Raw genomic sequence first — 19163 nt, 5'->3', positions numbered from 1 at the left:
ATTCCATACCAGGCACTGTTCTATTCACTTTACATATATCATCTCATTTAATCCTTACAGTAACCCTATGAGGTTGGTACTGTTACTGTTCTCACTTTTCAGATGAGGGAACAGAGGCATAGAGAGGTTAAGTAACTTGCATTATGGAGTTATATAGTAGGTGAATGAGCTGGAATTCCAACCCAAGTCATCAGCTCCAGTGTTAGCAGGTGCACGCCTCAGGACCAGGTAGGGCCCAACCTTCACGCAGACTGAAAGGAAAATACGCGCACCCCCCCCCCCCCCCCGCCCCGCCAACACCCAGACATCTAAGACCCAGTATACTTACACACTTCAAGCCTGCTCCAAGGGTCTGAGAGGAGTGAAACAGGCCCATGAAATAGAGATAAGGGCTCAGCTCTGGAGATCTCCATCCACAGAGCCATTCTCCCAAGATGGTCCCTGCTGTCCAGCCCCTCCACACACCACTCCATGAGGCTTTCAGCCTACCTTCCTGTGACCTTAAGCCACCATCCAAAGCCCTGTAATCCCACACAGAGACCACAAATAAAATGATAAATATCATAATCCTGGGAAATTTCACAAAGAAACAAAGAACTTGAGATAGCTGGGAACCAAGAAGGAAAGTCATCAAAAGGCCAAGAAACAGAGAGAGGCAGGTGGGACTGGTAGGCCCAGACAGAGCTGGAACCCACAGTAGGAAAAGCTCGCAGAGGGAGGAACTCTCAACAGTTTACAAGACCCTTCCAAATTCTTCCTGATCTCACTTGATATTGTTCAGTTCTTACCTTAGGCAAGGCAGAAATTACCAGACCAAGTTGTCAAATGGAGAAATTAAGTCCCAGAGAGGAGCAATGAATTACCCAAGATCACACCCAGGATTAGGAGTGAGATGTCCAAAAGCCCTTCCACTGTGTCACTCAGAAAGACAGAGATGAGGGAGACAGACAGAGACAGAGACAGAGAGAGAAAGAAGGGAGGGGGGCAGGGAGGCAGAGGCTAACATGGAAGATCCAAGAGCAGAGAAATCCTTCCTTAAGATATCCAGGGGACCCCATGGGGCACGGTTTGGCCTTCTGAACCCTTCATTCAACCCTTCATTCCTCCTGTGGATTGATCAGGGCAGCATATCCTCACTCCTTCATTCCCACCCCCAGGCGAGCTGGATTCTAAAGGGAAGAGAAAGACCAAAGCTGTTCACATAGAATCAGACAGCACTTGACAGTTTCTAACTTCATAATCATTGAACTTTAAGCAGGGAATACCCATGAAGATTATCTCACCATCCGCCTACTGCCACCCATTGTATATATCTGGCCCTTGAAGATCAAGGCCCAGAGATAAGAAATGACTTTCCAGAATTCCATTGCAACTCAGTCACAGGAATCTAGGTTTCCTTACCAGGGCATACTAGAGAGGAACTATTCCTTCCCTTGCTTGAATCTTCCTATAAGTACCCTGGAAAGAGCCCTGGGATCTAGGACACCTGATATCCATTCCAGCTATGCTGAGACTCACCGAGTGGCCTTGAGGACTCTTTCTATAGAAAAAAAGTTCCACAAGTGCAAGACATTTTTGCCTGTTAGGCCCTAATGTATCTCTAGCCCCTAGAACAGTGTCGGGCCCATAGTATGTGCCCAATAAATATCCATTGAATGAATGAACGGCTAGAGGGCCAGGGTTAGCGGAATCTCATCGTGAGAGCCTGAAGCCTAAAAAAGAAGACTTAGGGAACCATGAGCTTTATCTTCAGATACATGAAAGGCTAAAATTCTGTTCACAAATATTTATTGAGGACCTACTATGTGCTAGGTATTTAACCAGGTGCTGGGGATTCAGGTAAGAACAAGACAGTCATACCCTGACCTCAAGAGCTCACGGTCTTCTAGAATGTGGAATGTGTGCAGAATTTTCCGTGGACTCCAGAGGCGAGACCTATGTACAAGGTTGGGGCGGGGGGTGTAAGTGGCAACTGCTCAATATAATACAGAGACTTTTCTCAGTCTGAGCTGCCCTGAAATGCTCTCACCGCTCAGAAGGTGATGAGTGCAGCGGGACCGCAGTGTTCAAGCAGGGTGCCAGCCGCCCACCTGTCAGAAGCTGCGCCAGAAGCATGCGGGAGAAGAGATTTCTGCCTTGGGTGACGTCACTTCCCACCCCCAGATTTTATGCTTACGAAACCCTGCAATTCTCCGACGCCTGATCGTATTATTTTCTAAATTTCAAGGTCCCACGATGATGACAACCCCAAATTCTAAGTCGTGAGTCTGCCCACGCCTCTGGACGCCAAAGAAAATAAAGCTGAATTCAGCAAGGGTCCTACCACCCACTGCCTCAAAAGGTCTCTGGGCATAGCGCCCCCTCCACGCCTCGTGGGGCTGGAGGGGCGTAGCTTGGCCGCCGGGTTGCCGCGGACGTCGTGGGCAGAAGGATGTTTCAGAGACAGAGTTGACAGAGCCAAGACACGTGACAGTCAAAGCGTCACGTTCTGTGGTCCGCGAGGCTGGGACCAGGCCAGTCACGTGACGCGACCGGGGACCATGGGGTGATGTGAGATGCAGGGCCTCTCATATTACGTACAAATGACGCATTCCCACCCCTTTTGGCAACTAGATTTCCGTTGGAAGACGCGACAGTTCCGGTGGAGGGGGCGGGTTCTCACCTCCTAGCAGATTTGCTTCCGTTCGGGGCGCTACAGCTTCCGACCTCCACCTCTCCCTCGGGCGGGGAAGAGACGCGACCCGGTGCGCATGCCCCGAATCATCCCAGGGGGGCGGGGCCGAGGCCAAGGGAGCGGGAGTTGGGGGGGGGGGAAGAAAAGGGAATTCCGATCTGTGAAACCTTGGGGATCCCAGAGGTCGCTTCCTTCCCATTGACTGTGGATAGTGACAGGGACAGAGCCTCTGGCGGCTCGTGGGAGGTTTTCGGGTCCGCGGGGTGAGGGTGGAGCCGGGTGTCAGAGTGCCAGGGAGGCACCGGAGTTCCAAACTTAGAATCCTGAGGCCCTCGCGGCTCCGGCGCCGGGGAGAGCGAGCTCAGGCCGCCATGCGGGACAGGACCCACGAACTGAGGCAGGTGAGAAGTCGGGGCAGCAGGGTTGGGGACGGGCGGACAGAGTGGGGTCTGGATGAAATGCAGGACTCCTTTGGGGCAAGGAGGGGTGGTTGAGGGCTAGGAAGGAAAGACCCGGAAGCCCGTGAGTCCTGTGGGAAGAGAGCTACAGCAAGGAAGTGATGCCAGTGACCCCGGCCCTGGCAGGGGGATGACAGCTCGGACGATGAGGACAAGGAACGGGTCGCGCTGGTGGTACAGCCGGGCACGGCACGGCTGGGGAGCCCGGACGATGAGTTCTTCCAGAAGGTAAGAGCCTGAAGTCTCGGCCCGGATTCACGAGGGAGCTGGAAGACCTGAGGAGCAGTGCGGTCGGGAGTACACCTATATCTCCTTCAGCCCTCTCGGTCACCCTCCCCAGGTCCGGACAATTCGGCAGGCTATTGTCAAGCTAGAGAATAAAGTCCGAGAGTTGGAGAAGCAGCAGGTCACCATCCTGGCCACGCCCCTTCCCGAGGAGAGTGAGTGAAACCCCGGGTGCAGAACACGTGCTCAGCCAGAGGGATTGTGGGGTTTGTAGTTCCACCCAGGTAGTGGTCAGGGAGATTTGTTGAGGTAGGGGATGCTGTTTGAGAGTCATGGCTTTCTCTTGTTCAGGCATGAAGCAGGACCTGCAGAACCTGCGCGACGAGATAAAACAGCTGGGGAGGGAGATCCGCGCCGAGCTGAAGGGTGAGCTCCAGCTTGGAGGACCTCAGACAGATCCTTCCCTCTGGTTCTGCCCAGCTCCTGGTTTATGGGGAGTGTGTGACCCAGAGAGGCCAGAGATATATCCAGGTCACACAGGAGGCCTAGACCTAGAATCTAGCTTCCAGTTTATAGTACTTTCCACGGCAGATGTCTTCCTCTCTGGTTCCTTTATTTGTAATGAAACCGTTTACTCCTACTATTTTTGCTGCCCAGTGTGCATTCTTTGGGCAGGCAGATGGGACTTTTGTTAGGAGCTCTCTGCATACCTGTGAGAATTCTCTGATGTACTGCAAAGAAAAATATAACCTTTCTCCTGCTAAAGGTTCAGAATTAGTCATTTTATGATAAATTATACCACTCCCACCCCCCAAAAAAACCTATGGAGATAAGCACCTCTCTGTTGTATGGGTAGGGTATAGTTCTGGCCTTGTGTTCTGGTCCGCAGACAATTTTCAGAAGCCACAGGTCAAACCCCGACCCCAGCAATACCCTTGTGTCTTCCCACAGCCATAGAGCCTCAGAAGGAGGAAGCTGATGAGAATTATAACTCGGTCAACATGAGGATGAGAAAAACGCAGGTGGGTTTGTTATTTCCAGAAGTGGAACATTTCAGCAAGTGTTTTATACATCAATAGATGGCAGAAGTAAGAAGCAAGGGTCCTTAGAGATTATCAAGTCCAACCTGATGATTTTCCAAATGGGGAAGCTGAGGCTCGGAGAGAGAAAGGACTTACCCAATTCAAGAACCCAGGTCTCCTCACTCCTAATCCATTCTAACACCCTGCCTTCTTCTCCATTCAATGAGAAGTTATTGAGTCCCCAGACATGACCTGGGCTTGCCTGTGGGAGACATGCTTTCTGGGGACCAAGATGGGGAGTTAAGCTTGAATAGGTGACAAAGATGTTACTCAGGTAGGACTTGGTAGCTAATGGCTCTGCCCAGGGAAGAAGAGGGAGCAGTCATAAATGACTAGGAGGTTTCCTGCCCATGTGACAGGGACATCCTCTGCCTGATGGGCAGAATTCAAGAAGTCAGGAAGAGGAACTTCCCTGGGTGAGGGAAGGTCACTGCATCAACATCTTAGTAAGGAGATTTGAGGTGATCTGACCAGCCCCCTCTGGGTGCCCAGTGAGGAGTGGTTTGGAGTTCATGGAGGTCAGAGTTAGAGTAGGTGGGCCCAGAGTACAGCAAAGACCCCGGATTGAATATGGGGCAGTTTGGGCATCTTGAAAGGGTACAGATGAAGCCAGGAGAGCAGATGTGTCTCTGAGGAAGGTACTTCAAGGAATGAGCACATTTAAGGCAACAGGGGAATGGAGAAGGTGTTTCAGGGGGAGCCTGTGGTAGTCATTGGTGTGAAAGGCTGAGCGCCCAGATGGACCTTTAATCTGGGCAACAAGCTGACCCCCAGGTCTACTAGCACACCTCCAGCCTAAGCACTGAGGCTGGCATTCCACAAGCATTCAGCAAATATTGATTGAGTGCCTGCTGTGGGCCAGACCTTTTTGTACCTGTTTGAGATATAGCAGTGAACCAAAGATCCCTATCCTCAGGGAGCTCATATCCTGGTGGGGAGAGACAATCACCAAAATAAATAAGTAAATTATTTTAGAACATAGTAAGTATTAAGGAAAAAAGAACCAGAGAGGGGCCAGCCTGGTGGCAGAGTGGTTAGGTTCGTGTGCTCCGCTTCGGTGGCTCGGGGTTCAGCGGTTTGAATCCCGGGTGTGGACGTATGCACCGCTTATCAAGCCATGCTGTGGCAGGCGTCCCACATAAAAATAGGGAAGATGGGCACAGATGTTAGCTCAGAGCTAATCTTCCTTAAAAAAAAAAAAAAAGCAGGAGAAGAGGGATTGAGAGTGCTTAGAGAAGGCAGGTTGCAATTTCAATAAGGTGAAGAAAACTTCATTCAGAAGACAACAGTGGAACAGAGACTCAAAGGCCTCTGTAGGGCATGAGCATTCTAGGCTGAAGGAGCAGTGAGTTCAAAGGCCTGAGGTGGGGGTGTGCTTTGTTCAGGGAGGAGTAAGGAGCTGGCTGTGGTTGGAGGGAAGGAGGGAACAGTGGGAGGAGGTAAGGTCAGAGGGGAAGTGTGAGGAGGAGCAGTTCACACAGGGCTTTTTAGGTCCCGGTAAGGGCTTTGGGTTTTAGCCTGAGAGAAATGAGGGAGCCTTTCAAGGTTATCATAAGGTGGTTAAGGCGGCAGGCACCTATGACAGCTCATGCGATTTGCTCAATGTAGCTATGAGGATGCTGAGGCCCAGACCAGGCGGGGATCCTCCCAGGGGTGCCCAGCCTATATTCTCCATCCTTAGCATGGGGTCCTGTCCCAGCAATTCGTGGAGCTCATCAACAAGTGCAACTCGATGCAGTCTGAATACCGGGAGAAGAATGTGGAACGGATTCGGAGGCAGCTGAAGATCAGTGAGTTGTGGCGCCCCGCCCACAGGGTCAGGTGACCTGACCCAGCTCTGAGCCTGGCCTTTTCCTTCACAGCAAATGCTGGAATGGTGTCTGATGAGGAGCTGGAGCAGATGCTGGACAGTGGGCAGAGTGAGGTGTTTGTGTCCAATGTGAGTGGCCACAGCCAACCTCCCTCCTGGCCTCCCATCCTTCTGAGCCCTGGCCCTTTTTGATTGAGGGAATACTGAGGCCCAGAAGGGAACAAGTTAGCATGCCTGGAGTTACTTTTCAGGGCGCTGGCCCCAGTTCTAGGCCTGAGGACTGCCCCAGAGCTCAACAGGAACTTCTGACCTGCTACTGGTTTCCCTAAGACCTGTCCCTCCACTCCTCAGATACTGAAGGATACACAAGTGACTCGACAGGCACTAAATGAGATCTCAGCCCGGCACAGTGAGATCCAGCAGCTTGAACGCAGTATCCGTGAACTTCATGAGATCTTCACTTTTCTCGCTACTGAGGTGGAGATGCAGGTGGGTGCCCCAGACAGCTGGCTGGCCTTGACCCAGACCCCAGATGGGAGACCATGTTCAGTCAGAACCCCAGCTGTGAGTGTCAGCCCACCTCCACCCTTAGCCTCTCTCACAAGGCTTTTCTTCCCTCCATGCTGGGCTATGCCTGCATGCTGGTCCTTACTTCCATTCTTAGCCATGCCCCAGAATTGTGTCTCTCTCCACAGCTACCCAAATGACCACTCCTCTCTATGTTGCATCCCCCCTCCAAATTGAGCCCACCCAGGTATGGCCCCAGCCCAGGCTCTGCCTCCACCCATAGAACCCACGTTTATGCCTCTAAGTACTCCGGTCAGAGTTGGCTCCAGAGGGCCTGTCTTCTAAAATCTGTGCAAGGTTGGAGTGGGAGGTGGTGTTCTTCCTCTGGCCCTGGGTGTATGGGGTGAGGGGAGCTTCCAGCCCCATCCTGGAGGAGCTGCCCCCACTAGTGCTGCAGCCAGTGCCCTGTTGCAGCTGGGAGTCATGGGGAAGGGATTTCATTCAGTAGGAGTACCAGGACCTGAAGGCTGGCAGGGCCATGAGGAGACAGGGATAGGAAGGGCTTCACAGCAGCTGGGGGACAGGCCTAGAAGGACAGGTGAATCCAGGCAGATTTGTGAAGAGGTATGGGCCATTTAAGGTACTTGGCTCCAAGCCACCGCTGCAAATAGAGGTTGTGTGAGGTAAGGGAGCAGGGCAGAAGGGACCCCATGATAGAAGGGGTCCTGGAAGCTGCCGTCAGGAGTGTGAACTTTTGTCAGATGTGGTCCTGCCTCTGTGTCTATGTCAGTGCAGCGTTTTCTGCCGGGAGTGTCCTTCAGTCATTCGGGGCTGGGGTGGGCAGACAGAGGAGCTGCTGAGCCCTCCACCCCTAGTCATCCCTATCAGCCTCAACTGGGGTGCTTCCTCCGAGCAGGGGGAGATGATCAATCGGATTGAGAAGAACATCCTGAGCTCAGCAGACTATGTGGAACGTGGGCAGGAACATGTCAAGATGACCCTGGAGAGCCAGAAGAAGGCACGGAAGGTGAGCCTTTCCTCCTCCCCTCCCCAGCCCGGGGTGGCTCTCCCTCCCCTCCTAAGTGAGTTTCCCTGACCCCCTCCTTTCCCACAGAAGAAATTCTTGATTGCCATCTGTGTGTCCATCACTGTCCTTATTCTGTTGGTCATCATTGTCATCTCCACATTGGTTTGATAGCGTCGCGCATTCTTGGTGAGATATTATGGGCCTGCCCCCTGGCCTGCCCCATCCCTGGTCCCAGCCTTTCCTCCTCTCCTCAGACCTTCTTCTCCCTCCTTCCCTTGCAGGCACTAAGAGCACCAGGGACCCAGGGTCTGCCTTCTTTCCCAGCAGCTGGGGGGGTGCAGGACAGAGCCTCCAGCCGGAGCCCCTTCCTCACACTGGCCCTGTGCAGAGGGGCAGTTCTTCTGGGGTTGGCAGCTACTCTTTCATGGGGGCCTGCCTCCTCAGGCCACAGTGCCTGAGGGAGGGCCTGCAGTGTCCTGTTTGGTTGGGACACATGGTTTTTTAAGAAATTAAACAAAAGCTTGGAGACTCCCCTGTGCTTGTGTGTTCCTGGAATGGCTGGCCCAGGGCCTCCAGGTATCCAGCTTCTCCACCTCCTGGCCATCCTTGGTGCCAGGCCCAGCCCAGGAATGCTCAGATCAGAGGCACTGTGACCACAGCAAGCTGGCACTGCCCTTCTACTCTCCTATAGGAATGAGTAGGGATGGGAGGGGGTAACACCCACATATGGCTCAGTACTGTACCTGGGGAAAGACCACTGTGAGTACCTAACCTGGAAGCAGTGAGGCGGGGCCACACCAGCCTGGGACACAAGTGAGATTGTGTGTAGCATCAGTGGGCATTTCTGAGGCCAAAAGGAAGAGGTACCAAAAAAGTAATTGAGTAACTGAGGCTGTCACTTTGCGTACAGTGGATAGGGAACGGCCTGTCTCAGAGGTGGTGATATTTGAGTGGAATGTTAAATGAGGAGGAGCCAGTTATGGGAAAAAGCAGGGAAAGAGGTTGCCAGGCAGAGGGACCAGCAGGCCAGGCCCTGGGCCCAGAAAAAGGCATTGCCTTTTTTTTTTTAAGGATTTTTTTCTTTAATTTTTCCTTTTTCTCGCCAGAGCCCCCCAGTACATAGTTGTATAGTTTTAGTTGTGGATTCTTCTAGTTGTGGCATGTGGGACACCGCCTCAGCATGGCTCGATGAGTGGTGCCATGTCCGCGCCCAGGATCCCAACCGCAGAACCCTGGGCCGCTGCCGGGGAGTTCGGGAACTTAACCACTCGGCCACGGGGCCGGGCCCAGGCATTGCCTTTTTTATGTAAGAGTTCAGCTTAGAGAGCCAGCAACTCTGGATCAGCACACTTGGTTTCTAAGGGGTTATCTAGCTGAAGAGGGTAGCTACAGGAGGCAGAGGAGCCTGACCCCTGTTTTCTATGAGGCACCTGAGCTCCAGGCCCCAACTCGAAATTTCTGAGTTCTAAGTCCTATGCCTAGTTCCTTTTTTTTTTCTTTTTTTTTGAGGAAGATTAGCCCTGAGCTAACTACTGCCAATCTTCCTCTTTTTGCTGAGGAAGACTGGCCCTGAGCTAACATCCATGCCTATCTTCCTCTACTTTATACATGGGATGCCTACCACAGCATGGCTTTTACCAAGTGGTGCCATGTACGCACCTGGCGAATCCCGGGCCGCCGAGAAGCAGAATGTGCGAACTTAACTGCTGTGCCACCGGGCTCGCCCCCCTATGCCTAGTTTCTGGAGCTGGATGTGGCACCTGTCCCCAGACGCCTGGTTTCAGGGGTAAGCCGGCTCCTGGCTCCAAAGCTTGGCTGGAGTAGGGCTGCCTGACCCGGACCAGGTCTGTGGCCGGGTTCCAGCTGCCCTGCCCCATCCCATCCCACTTTCGATTCCACAGGCTCCTGCTGCTGGTGTCGCTGCTGCTCCTAGCTCTCTAGCCCGGCTGGCTGCAGTACCGCCTGCTTTTGCTGCTGAGTGTGGGGCATACACGTGGGTGCTGGTGTGATGGAGTTGTGGAAGGGCTGGACATGATGTCATTGGTGTAGTCCTGGACCCCACCCCTAGACCTGGGCTCGGGGAGGGGCCAGAGGGTGGAATTGGGCCCCAGTGACTCGACACCTGGGCCTACTCTGCCTCCCATCCATAGCTGGGCGTCTGCTTGCAGCGCCTCACTGTGGCCCTAGAGCGGCAGTTGTACCGGCGCCTGCGCCAAGTCCGAGTGTATGGTTGGCCCCGAGTATGGGGCGTGACTGAGATGGTGGCCCATGGCGCCTGGAAAACCATTGGCCAGCGGACCTAAAGATTGATCCTGAAGAACATCGGGATTGGTCTGTAGGGCGTCCTGGGGGAGTGAATATTCTAGTATTAAACAGCAGTTAAAACATGGGACGCTGGTATGGGCGGCGCCTCAGAGCCAGTTGCCAGTAGTACCCAAAAGTGATCATCACAGAGCGCACAGGACATGATCAAACCTTCAAAAGAGGCGGGAGGCTGTGGGCTTGTGAGAGACTGGCGGGAGTAGTGAGTCAGGGACTTTACCCGAGAAAGCGTGGCTCCTGGCTGCTAAGCTTCCAGTTGCGCAAGTCTGGGGAGAAAGCGTGGCTCCTGGCTGCTAAGCTTCCAGTTGCGCAAGTCTGGGAGGGTACCCACGCCTTCGTCCTTCCTGAGATCACGTGTCCTGTGTACAGATGAAGCCCTAAACGCCTACAGGAAAGAGCTACTCATTCTCAGCAGTGTGCAAACACAATCCGGATGTCCACTTGATGGGAAAACTGCGGGGCTGGACAGATCCTGCCCCAGTATAAGGCTGATTTGGATGCAGGGGCCTCTGGGTTTCTCTGATTCTCCGCCTCTTCCCCGATGGCCTGCATCTTCAGAGGAATCCTGTCCTGTTGGTCGCCTTTGTCCACTCTCTCACCTTTCTGCCTTCAGAGTAAATAACTGCATGACCTGTGGCACCTACTGGGATCTGATAGAGACCACATCTATGCAACTGGGTGTCCATGTGCTGTGTGTGACTTCTGCTTGGCCATACTGGACAGTGCCACTTCTGAATGGCTGCTTACCTGTCTCACTCAGGAAGCCGTCCATAACCTCCTGGAAGAGGTGGCTAGATGGCCAAGTAAGGCCTTGAATTCTGAGCTCAGTAGTTTGAACCTTTCCTGTGGGCTAGGGGACCCATGGAAGGTTTTTGAACAAGTGAGTGGCAAGTTTGGAGCAGACGGAACAGAAAAGTGGACCCATGCACTGGGGATTTCACAGGCTCTCTTGTGTATACCCCTTCCACGTGGGAAACAAGAGTAAATGAGGAGAGAGTGAGGAGCTAAGAGCAGGTTTTGCACTGAAATCCTGGCTTGGCTGCTGTCAGCCCAACTTTCAGTGAACCGGGTCTTGGTTAGTTGTGGTTTTTCCAAATCCATCTTGCCTCACAACCTTTTAGCTGCAGCTCTCTCTCCACTTATTGCCTCATTCACTCAACATTTCACAGTTCAAATTCCCAAGAAAAGGAATCAGATTGGTCTAGATCAGGCTACATTGACCTGCCTATGAGTTGTCTAGCTTGAATCAAGACTTTACCCTTGACCAAGATGTATGCGCACTGTAACAGAGTGTGTCTGAAGGAAGAGTGGACAAGCACAATGATTGACATTTCTGGCAAACCCTGTGGTAGATTGTATTATTGTTCCAAATATATAGTCCTTCCTACAGGGCCCCTCCCTAAAGGAAGATTATAATAGGCTTGGCTATATGACTTGTTTTGGCCAATGGAATGTGAGTAGAAATGTAACATACCACTTCCAAACAGAAGTTTTAAGCACCACTCGTAGTCTGGCAGCTTCCCCTCTCTTTTCCCTCTGCCATGAGCCTGGCAATTTCTAGATCAAGACTTCTTCAGTCTGGAACCCAGAATTAAGATGACATGAAGCTGAGCTGTAGTCCACCTGTAAAATGATGTGTGATGTCAGTGAGAAATAAACTTCTCTTGCTGTGAACAGCTGATGTGTGGAGTTTGGTTGGTACCATATCATAATAAGTCTAAACCAACAGTTAAAGAACTCATACCCTGAAGTGGGTTGCTGCTACAATAAAAAATAAACCTGAATTACGTGGCTTTGGAGCTGGGCAGTGGCTGGTGAGGAAGCTGTCATTGGAAGTTGGAAAGATGGTGATGTGTGTTATGCAGTGGTGAAGCATTTGGTTAAACTCTAAGCTGGAAATAACTAAGAATATAAGTAATGTCCAAATGAGCTTGGGGCTTTAGGCAAGAAAATTGGGAAAGGGAGTATTAGTGGCATGCCTTGGTGGCTACTGGGTACATTTGACAAGTTACTATAAGAAAGAGATGACTCAGAAACTAATTGGCCAGTCTTTAAAGAGAAATGGAAGAGAATATAGAAGCTCCAGGCAAGTGATCCACATTTTTAACCAGTGAAAGATACAACTGCTCCCAAAGGAGTTAGTAGGCTCCATTTGCCTACAGTTAAGTCTAAAGAGAGAGGCGTATCTGAAAAGAATGTGGGTTTGGCTGTTGGCCCATGGAACTGACTGGAATCAAATAGAAAAGAAGACCCCCCCCCCCCCAACAAAAGCCATTACCTTGCACTTTTAAAAGACCATGAGTGTTCAAGACTTAATACAACCTTGAGGGCTCCCAAATTTCTATGGGCATGAAGGAGGCTGAGAAAGCTGCTCTACCTCAGAAAGGCATAACCTCCAATGTCTTTTAAAATGTGGCCCAGGAGAATAAATGGAAAAGGACAGACCACACTAAGGGCAGAGCCGAGGACATGGAGAAGAATGAAGCAGGGAACTAGTCCCAGGAAGCAGTCCACTCCCAGGGAAAGGTGGGGGACCGTCTCAGTATCTGCCCAGCAGGACTGTAGAATTATTATGGGCCAGAACTGCTGTGTGTCTCCCATTCTTCCTTCTAAATGGGAGTGTTTACTGCCATTATCCTGTCCCTGTTCCACTTCATATGCTGGATTTTTTTTGGGGGGAGGGGGTAAGAGATAACATGTTATATTTATTTATTTTTTTGTCTCATAAGTCTCTGGATCAAGAGAAGCCACATCTGCACCTGATATAGAGACTAATAGAGATCCTGGACTTGAGCCTGACGTCATGATTAGATGGGTCATTTGGGTGGTCTCCCTTGAGAAGGGGAAGCATTTATTTTGCATATGGAAGAAACACAAAGGCAGTAATATGACAAAGCAGACAGACTGGGCAAGATTTTACAATTGTTCAAAGACATTGGTCCTCCCTGTGGGGTCCCACCATATGAAAAGATTATAAATCCCCACTTCACTGACATCAGCTTTGGGCATGTGGCGTTCTTTAGGCAATGGAAATTGAGTAGGATTAATACGTGTACTTCCAAGAAGAAGCTTTAAGAGCCATCGTGGGATCTGCCAACTTTCCTCTCTTGTCTCTATGTCTTGAGCTTGAAAGTTCCAGATTGAGGCTGTTCCTTCAGGTTGGATTCTGGAATGAAGATGATGTAGAACAGAGCTTCAGCTCTGCCATGGAGGACATGGAATTGCATGAGAAAAATACATTTGTTGTTGTAAGCCACTGAGATTTTGGAGTTTTCATTACTGCGGCATAATTTGATCCTAGCTGACTGATAAAAGCTCCCTCCATATTGCAGAGGCTCTCTATTCAGTTCTCCTTTCCTATCACTGTGAGAGTTGACATGCCAAAATGAGTTGTAATGATGCTACGAGGTCTGAGCCTTTCCTCCCTGTTCAGAGATGTTTACCCTCAGGTCCTGTTCAGTGAGCTTTCTTGATTCTTGCTGGTTCTTGGCAACTAGTGGTAGCTGCTCATGCGAACTAGAAAAATATCTGGGAGGGTGGGGCCCCAGACCTTCTAGCATCAACTTGGTGCCTAGTAAATGTCAATCTCACATACATCCTAAGACTACAATGGTACCATTTCAAAGGAACTGTCCAAAAGGAAAAAAGAGAGAAAGTAAAACCCAAACTTGCCTTAACCGCACGGATGTCCACCCTTCCAAGCAGCCCCAACATAATGGATAATAAGTAGAAATTTTCTGTCAGTTTGTGTATGGGTACAGCTGCATGAAGGAGAGACCCAAACTAACCACGGCTTAAACAAGATAGAAGTTTATTTCTCTCTTATATAAAAGTACAAGTTAGTATGGTGGGTCTTTGCATGAAGTCATCAGGACCCATGAATAATAGAAAAAAAATCATTATTTTATCTTGTTGCTGTTCCATCCCTGGGGTGTTGCCCTCACCCACATAGTCCAAGATGGTCCACCACCACTTCCACAGTCTACCCTCTGTAAAGCAAAAAAGTGAAAGGGATGGCTTGCTGTTTATCCTAAATTTCTGGAAGGTGTACAAATAATTTCTGCTCTAATCCTAGTGGCCAGAATGTAGTCACATGGCCACATCCAGCTGATGCTGAGAAATATAATCTCTACCTTGGGCAGCTTTTTGCCCAGACGAAAGTTCTAGTCGGGGGCCGGCCCCGTGGCCGAGTGGTTAAGTTCGTGCACTCTGCTTTGGCGGCCCAGGGTGTTGCCAGTTCGGATCCTAGGCGTAGACATGGCACCGCTCATCAGGCCATGCTGAGGTGGCGTCCCACATGCCACAACTAGAAGGACCCACAACTAAAATATACAACTATGTACTGGGAGGATTTGGGGAGAAAAAGCAGAAAAAAAAAAAAAAGAAGATTGGCAACAGTTGTTAGCTTAGGTGCCAATCTTTAAAAAAAAAAAAAAAGTTCTAGGGGAACTAAGGAACTATTCCCAGGAAGCAGTCCCACTCTGGAAGAACAAATATTGGGGGACCACTAGCAGTTTCAGCCACACACTATGAGTGTTAACCCATCCCAACTGTATTAGTTTCCTATTACTCCTGTCACAAATTACCACACTTAGTGGCTTAAAACAACACACATTTATTCTTTTACAGTTCCAGAGGTCAGAAATCCAAAATTAGTTTCACTGTACCCAGTCAATGAGTTGGCAGAGCTGGCTCGTTCTGGAGGAACCATTTGCTTGCCTTCTAATGGATGCCTGCATTCCTTCGCTAGTGGCCCCATCTTCCATTTCAGAGCAAATCATTCCAACCTCTACTTCCATTATCATATCACCTTCTCCTCTAACTCTGACTCTCCTGTCTCCCTCTTATAAGGACCCTTGTGATTACCTTGGGTCCACCCAGATACTCCAGGATAATGTCCCATTTCACTATCCTTAATCACATCTGCAAAGTCCTTCCTGCCATATAAGGTAACACTCTCCAGTTTGAGGGATTAGGATGTGGACATATTAGGGAACATATTGTTCAGCCCACTACACCACCCCATTTCACATTCAACTCATTCATTCATTTATTCATAAAGTATTTCTTGAGCAAGACTTATGTGCCAGGCATTATGGCAGGTTCTGGAGAAATAGAGGTGAAAATACAGACAAGGTTTCTGCTTTCATTGAGTCTATATTTTAATGGAGAGGGAGAATAAAGAAATAACTAGGATCTTCTAAAACCATGACAAGTATTATTTAAAAATTAAGCAGTGTAACGTGATAAAAAATGAGGAGGGGTTGGAGACGGCTGTTCTAATAGGTAGTCAGGAATGGATTCTTACTTAGGGAAGATGACTAATCCAAAAGGTGGAACTGAGCGCTCAGAGGGCAGAACAGAGCCATGGAGGCTTATCTCTAGGCCTGGAAACCTAATGAATTTACCCAGCTGGATTTTGAAATTGCTTTGGATCAGTGACTCCTTTTTAGCTTGCATTTCTCCCCTTTTTGAACCAGAATGTCTATTATCCTCTGCATAGTCCCACCATTGCGTGTTGGGAATACATGACTTGTTCCTTTAGTTTCATAGGTCCACAGATGGGAGGAATTGTGCTCCAGGATGGAGTATACCTAGAGCCTCATCTGCATCTGATTTAGATAATGAGATTTGGGACTTCTGATTTGATGAGATATATATGAGATTTTTTTGGACTGTGACTTGATGCTGTAATGGGATGGGACTTTTAGGGACCTTGGGAGGAAGTAAATCTTTGAGGGCTAGAGAGTGAACTGTGGTAAGCAGAAAGTCCCCAAAGATTCCATGCCCATACCTTACAAGGCAAAGGGGACTTTGCAGATATAATTAAGTTTACTAATCAGTTGACCTTAAAACAGGGAGATGATCCTGAATTATTCAGGTGGGCCCAATGTAATCACATGAGCTGTTAAAAGCAGAGAACCTTCTCCAGCTAGCAACAGAAGAGGAAGACAGCAGAAGTCAGAGAAATTTAAAGCAGGAGGATTCACTGTACCACTGCCAGCTTTGAAGATGGAGGGGCCCCCAGCCAAAGAACGTAGATAGCCTCTAGAAGCTGAGAACAATATCTGGCTGACAGCAAAGAAATGGGGATCTTGGTCCTACAGCCAAATGGAACTGAATTCTGTTAATACCCTGAATAAGTCTGGAAGTGGATTCTATGCCCTCCCTTCAGATGAGAGCCCAGGCTGGCCAAGACCTTGATTTCTGGCTTGTGAGACCCTAAGTAGAGGACCCAGCTGAGTCAGCCTGGACTTCTGACCTATAGAACCAGGAGATAAGAAATAGGTGTTGTTTTTAAGATGCTATGTTTGTGGTCATTTATTGTGCAGCAGTAGAAACTTAATACAGTAAGATTTGAGCTGAGACTTAAATGAAGAGAAAGAGCATCACAGGCAAATCTAGGGCAGTGGGTTCCATCCTCAAGAAAGAGCAAGTGCAAAGGCCCCAAGAGTGGGAAGAAACAAACAAGTAAACAGAAGGCCAGCATAGCTGGAGTCTGCTGAATGGAATGAGTAGGTAAGACATGAGGTCAGAACTGGGGTAGGAACTAAAAGGAAGGCGGGCTGCATGGGTGAGAATTTCTGTTGAGAGTTGGGCTGTGTGTAAGTAATTAGAACAAGTCTCCAGATTTCCTCAGTTGAATCCAAAATGACTGACCCACCTGCAAAGTCTGCTGCCTTCCCCTACCTCTGCCTCAGTCCTTGTCCTGGAGCATTATCCTGTGAGGAGCCCCAATTTATCCAGCCATTTGGCTGGGGAGGGGATGATGACTGCCGTCCACAGTATAGACTGAGCGGCGATGCAAGATATTACCCTAGCAGCAGGGCCTAAGATTTTGCATTCCCAAGATGCATTCACTACCTGGGACAGTCCTGGTAGAGAGGGAAGTAAAGGAAGTTGGGGCAGGAAAAAAGTGAGGGCCAGAAGTCGGACTATCTGGGCACTATCTATTTAACAAAACTGGACAAAGATGTAACAAGAAAAGAAAACTAAAGATCAATATTTCTTATGAATATAGATGTAAAAATTCTCAGCAAAATACTAGCAAACCAAATCCAGCAATATATAAAAATGATTATACAGCATGACCAAGTGGGATTTATCTCAGAAATGCAAGGTTGGTTTAACACCCCAAAATCAATTAACTAATTAATGTAATATGGAATAATAATAGAAGAACAAAAACCATATGCTCACCTCAAGAGACACAGAAAATACATTTGACAAAATCCAACACTCTTTTATAATATTTTTTAAAAAGCTTAAGAAACTAGGAATAAAAGGGAACTTCCTTAACTTGCTAATTATCAAAGGACATCTAGGAAAAATTCACAGCAAACATCATAATTAAATGGTGAAAGACTGGACGTTTTCCCGCTGAGATCAGGAAGTCTGCTCCCACCAGTTCTATTTAACATTGTACTGAAAGTTCTAGCCTGGGCAATTAGGCAAGAAAAAGAAAGAAAAGGTATCCAGATTGGAAAAGAAGAAGTAAACCACCTCTGTTTACAGATGACATGATCTTGTATATAGAAAATCCTTAGGAATCCACACATAAAAACTATTAGAGCTAATAAACTAGTTCAGCAAGGTTGCAGAACACAAGAATAATGTACAAAAACCTATTGTGTTTCTCATCATTAGCAATGAAAAATCAAAAAATGAAACAAAGAAAACAATTCCATTTACAATAGCAATGAAAGGAATAAAATACTTAGATATAAATTTTAGAAAAGAAGTGTAAGATTTATACGCTGAAAACTATAAACACTGTTGAAAGAAATTAAAAATCTAAATAAATTAAAAAACATACTATGTTCACGGGTCAGAAAATTTAATATTATTAAAATGGCAATACTCTACAAATTGATCTACAGATTCAATGCATTTCCTGTCAAAATCCCAGCTAGGTTCTTTTTCTGTTTTTGCAAAAGTGACAAGCTGATCCTAAAATTCATATGGAAATGCAAGGAATCCAGAAAAACAAAAAGAAGAACAAGTTGGAGGACTCACAGGTCCTGATTTTGAAACTTACTACAAAGCTACACTAAGCAAAACAGTGTGGTGCTGGCATAAAGAACGATAAACATCCATGGAATAAAATTGAGAGTCCAGAAATAAACTCTCATATTTACAGTTAGTTTATTTTCAACCAGTGTGTGAAGACAATTCAATTGAGAAAGAATAGTCTTTTCAACACATGGTGCCGGGACAATTGGATATCTACATGCAAAAGAATGAAGCTGGACTCTTACCTCAAACCATAAACAAAAAAACTCAAAATGGATCAAAGACCTAAACGTAAGAGATTTTAGCTAGAGGAACGTTTATAGTTTACCAAAAAAACCTTGTATAAATTTTAAAGTTTTAAGTTTATAACTAAGTTATAAACTTTAGAATGTTTATAAAATTGTCAGACATGAGAACATAGGCATAAATCTTCATGTCCTTGGATTAGGAAATGGTTTCTTAGATACGGCTCTCAAAGCACAAGCAACAAAAGAAAAAATAGGTAAATTGGACATCATCAAAATAAAAACTTTTGTGCTTCAAAGGGCACCATCAAGAAAGAAAAAAGACAACCCACACAATAGGAGAGAATTTTTGCAAATCATAAGGAACTTACATCTAGCATAAATAAAGAACACTTACCACTCAACAACAAAAAGTCAAACAACCCAATTAAAAAATGGGCAAAGGACTTGAATAGACATTTATCCAGAGATCATATACAAATGGCCAGTAAGCACCTGAAAAGACATGCAACATCATTTGCCAACAGGGAAATGCAAATCAAAACCACAAATTTACACCGATTAGGATGGCTATAATAAAAAAGACAGATAATAACTGTTGGTGAAGACGTGAAGAAACTGGAACATTCATACCCTGTTGGTGGGAATGTAAAATGGTGCAGCCACTTTGGAAAACAGTCTGACAGTTCCTCAAATGCTTAAACATAGAGTTACCATATGACCCAGCAATTTCATTGCTAGATATATACAGAGAATTGAAAAATGTCCACATAAGCACTTGTACATGAATGTTCACAGCA

The 19163-nt window shown here is 47.9% G+C and overlaps 1 protein-coding gene across 5 annotated transcripts; it reads left to right on the top strand.

Moving 5' to 3' along the window:
• Positions 1-1905: 1905 nt before the first annotated feature.
• Positions 1906-11779, top strand: STX4 (syntaxin 4). 5 transcript variants are annotated; one of them, XM_070231893.1, is made up of 13 exons: positions 1906-2140; positions 2228-2513; positions 2614-3075; positions 3259-3360; positions 3473-3572; positions 3709-3783; positions 4309-4379; positions 6121-6229; positions 6302-6378; positions 6601-6738; positions 7673-7783; positions 7871-7969; positions 8065-11779. In XM_070231893.1, exons 3-12 carry the CDS (start codon positions 3046-3048, stop codon positions 7949-7951), a joined length of 894 nt encoding a protein of 297 aa, XP_070087994.1. In that variant the 5' UTR covers positions 1906-2140; positions 2228-2513; positions 2614-3045; the 3' UTR covers positions 7952-7969; positions 8065-11779. The 5 variants fall into 5 exon arrangements, 4 of the variants coding, with proteins under 4 accessions (XP_070087994.1, XP_070087993.1, XP_070087992.1 ...); XR_011424652.1 differs by lacking the exons at positions 1906-2140; positions 2228-2513 and having other exon boundaries at positions 2517-3075; positions 8065-9569; positions 10475-11779; XM_070231894.1 differs by lacking the exons at positions 1906-2140; positions 2228-2513 and having other exon boundaries at positions 2782-3075; positions 3451-3572; positions 8065-8314.
• The last annotated feature ends 7384 nt before the right edge of the window (positions 11780-19163 follow it).

The sequence above is a fragment of the Equus caballus genome, chromosome 13 (genome assembly GCF_041296265.1).
Source record: "Equus caballus isolate H_3958 breed thoroughbred chromosome 13, TB-T2T, whole genome shotgun sequence".
Lineage (NCBI taxonomy): Eukaryota > Metazoa > Chordata > Mammalia > Perissodactyla > Equidae > Equus > Equus caballus.
The sequence above is the reverse complement of the archived record's forward strand: the minus strand, read 5'-3'. Positions and strand labels throughout refer to the sequence as shown.

Bases quoted from the DNA above. Each gene is read 5' to 3' on its own strand.
- STX4 (XM_070231891.1), top strand. From the start codon at position 3,046: ATGCGGGACAGGACCCACGAACTGAGGCAG. The intron at 3,361-3,472 runs GTAAGAGCCTGA...CACCCTCCCCAG, and splicing joins ACGATGAGTTCTTCCAGAAG to GTCCGGACAATTCGGCAGGC. The intron at 6,739-7,672 runs GTGGGTGCCCCA...TCCTCCGAGCAG, and splicing joins CTACTGAGGTGGAGATGCAG to GGGGAGATGATCAATCGGAT.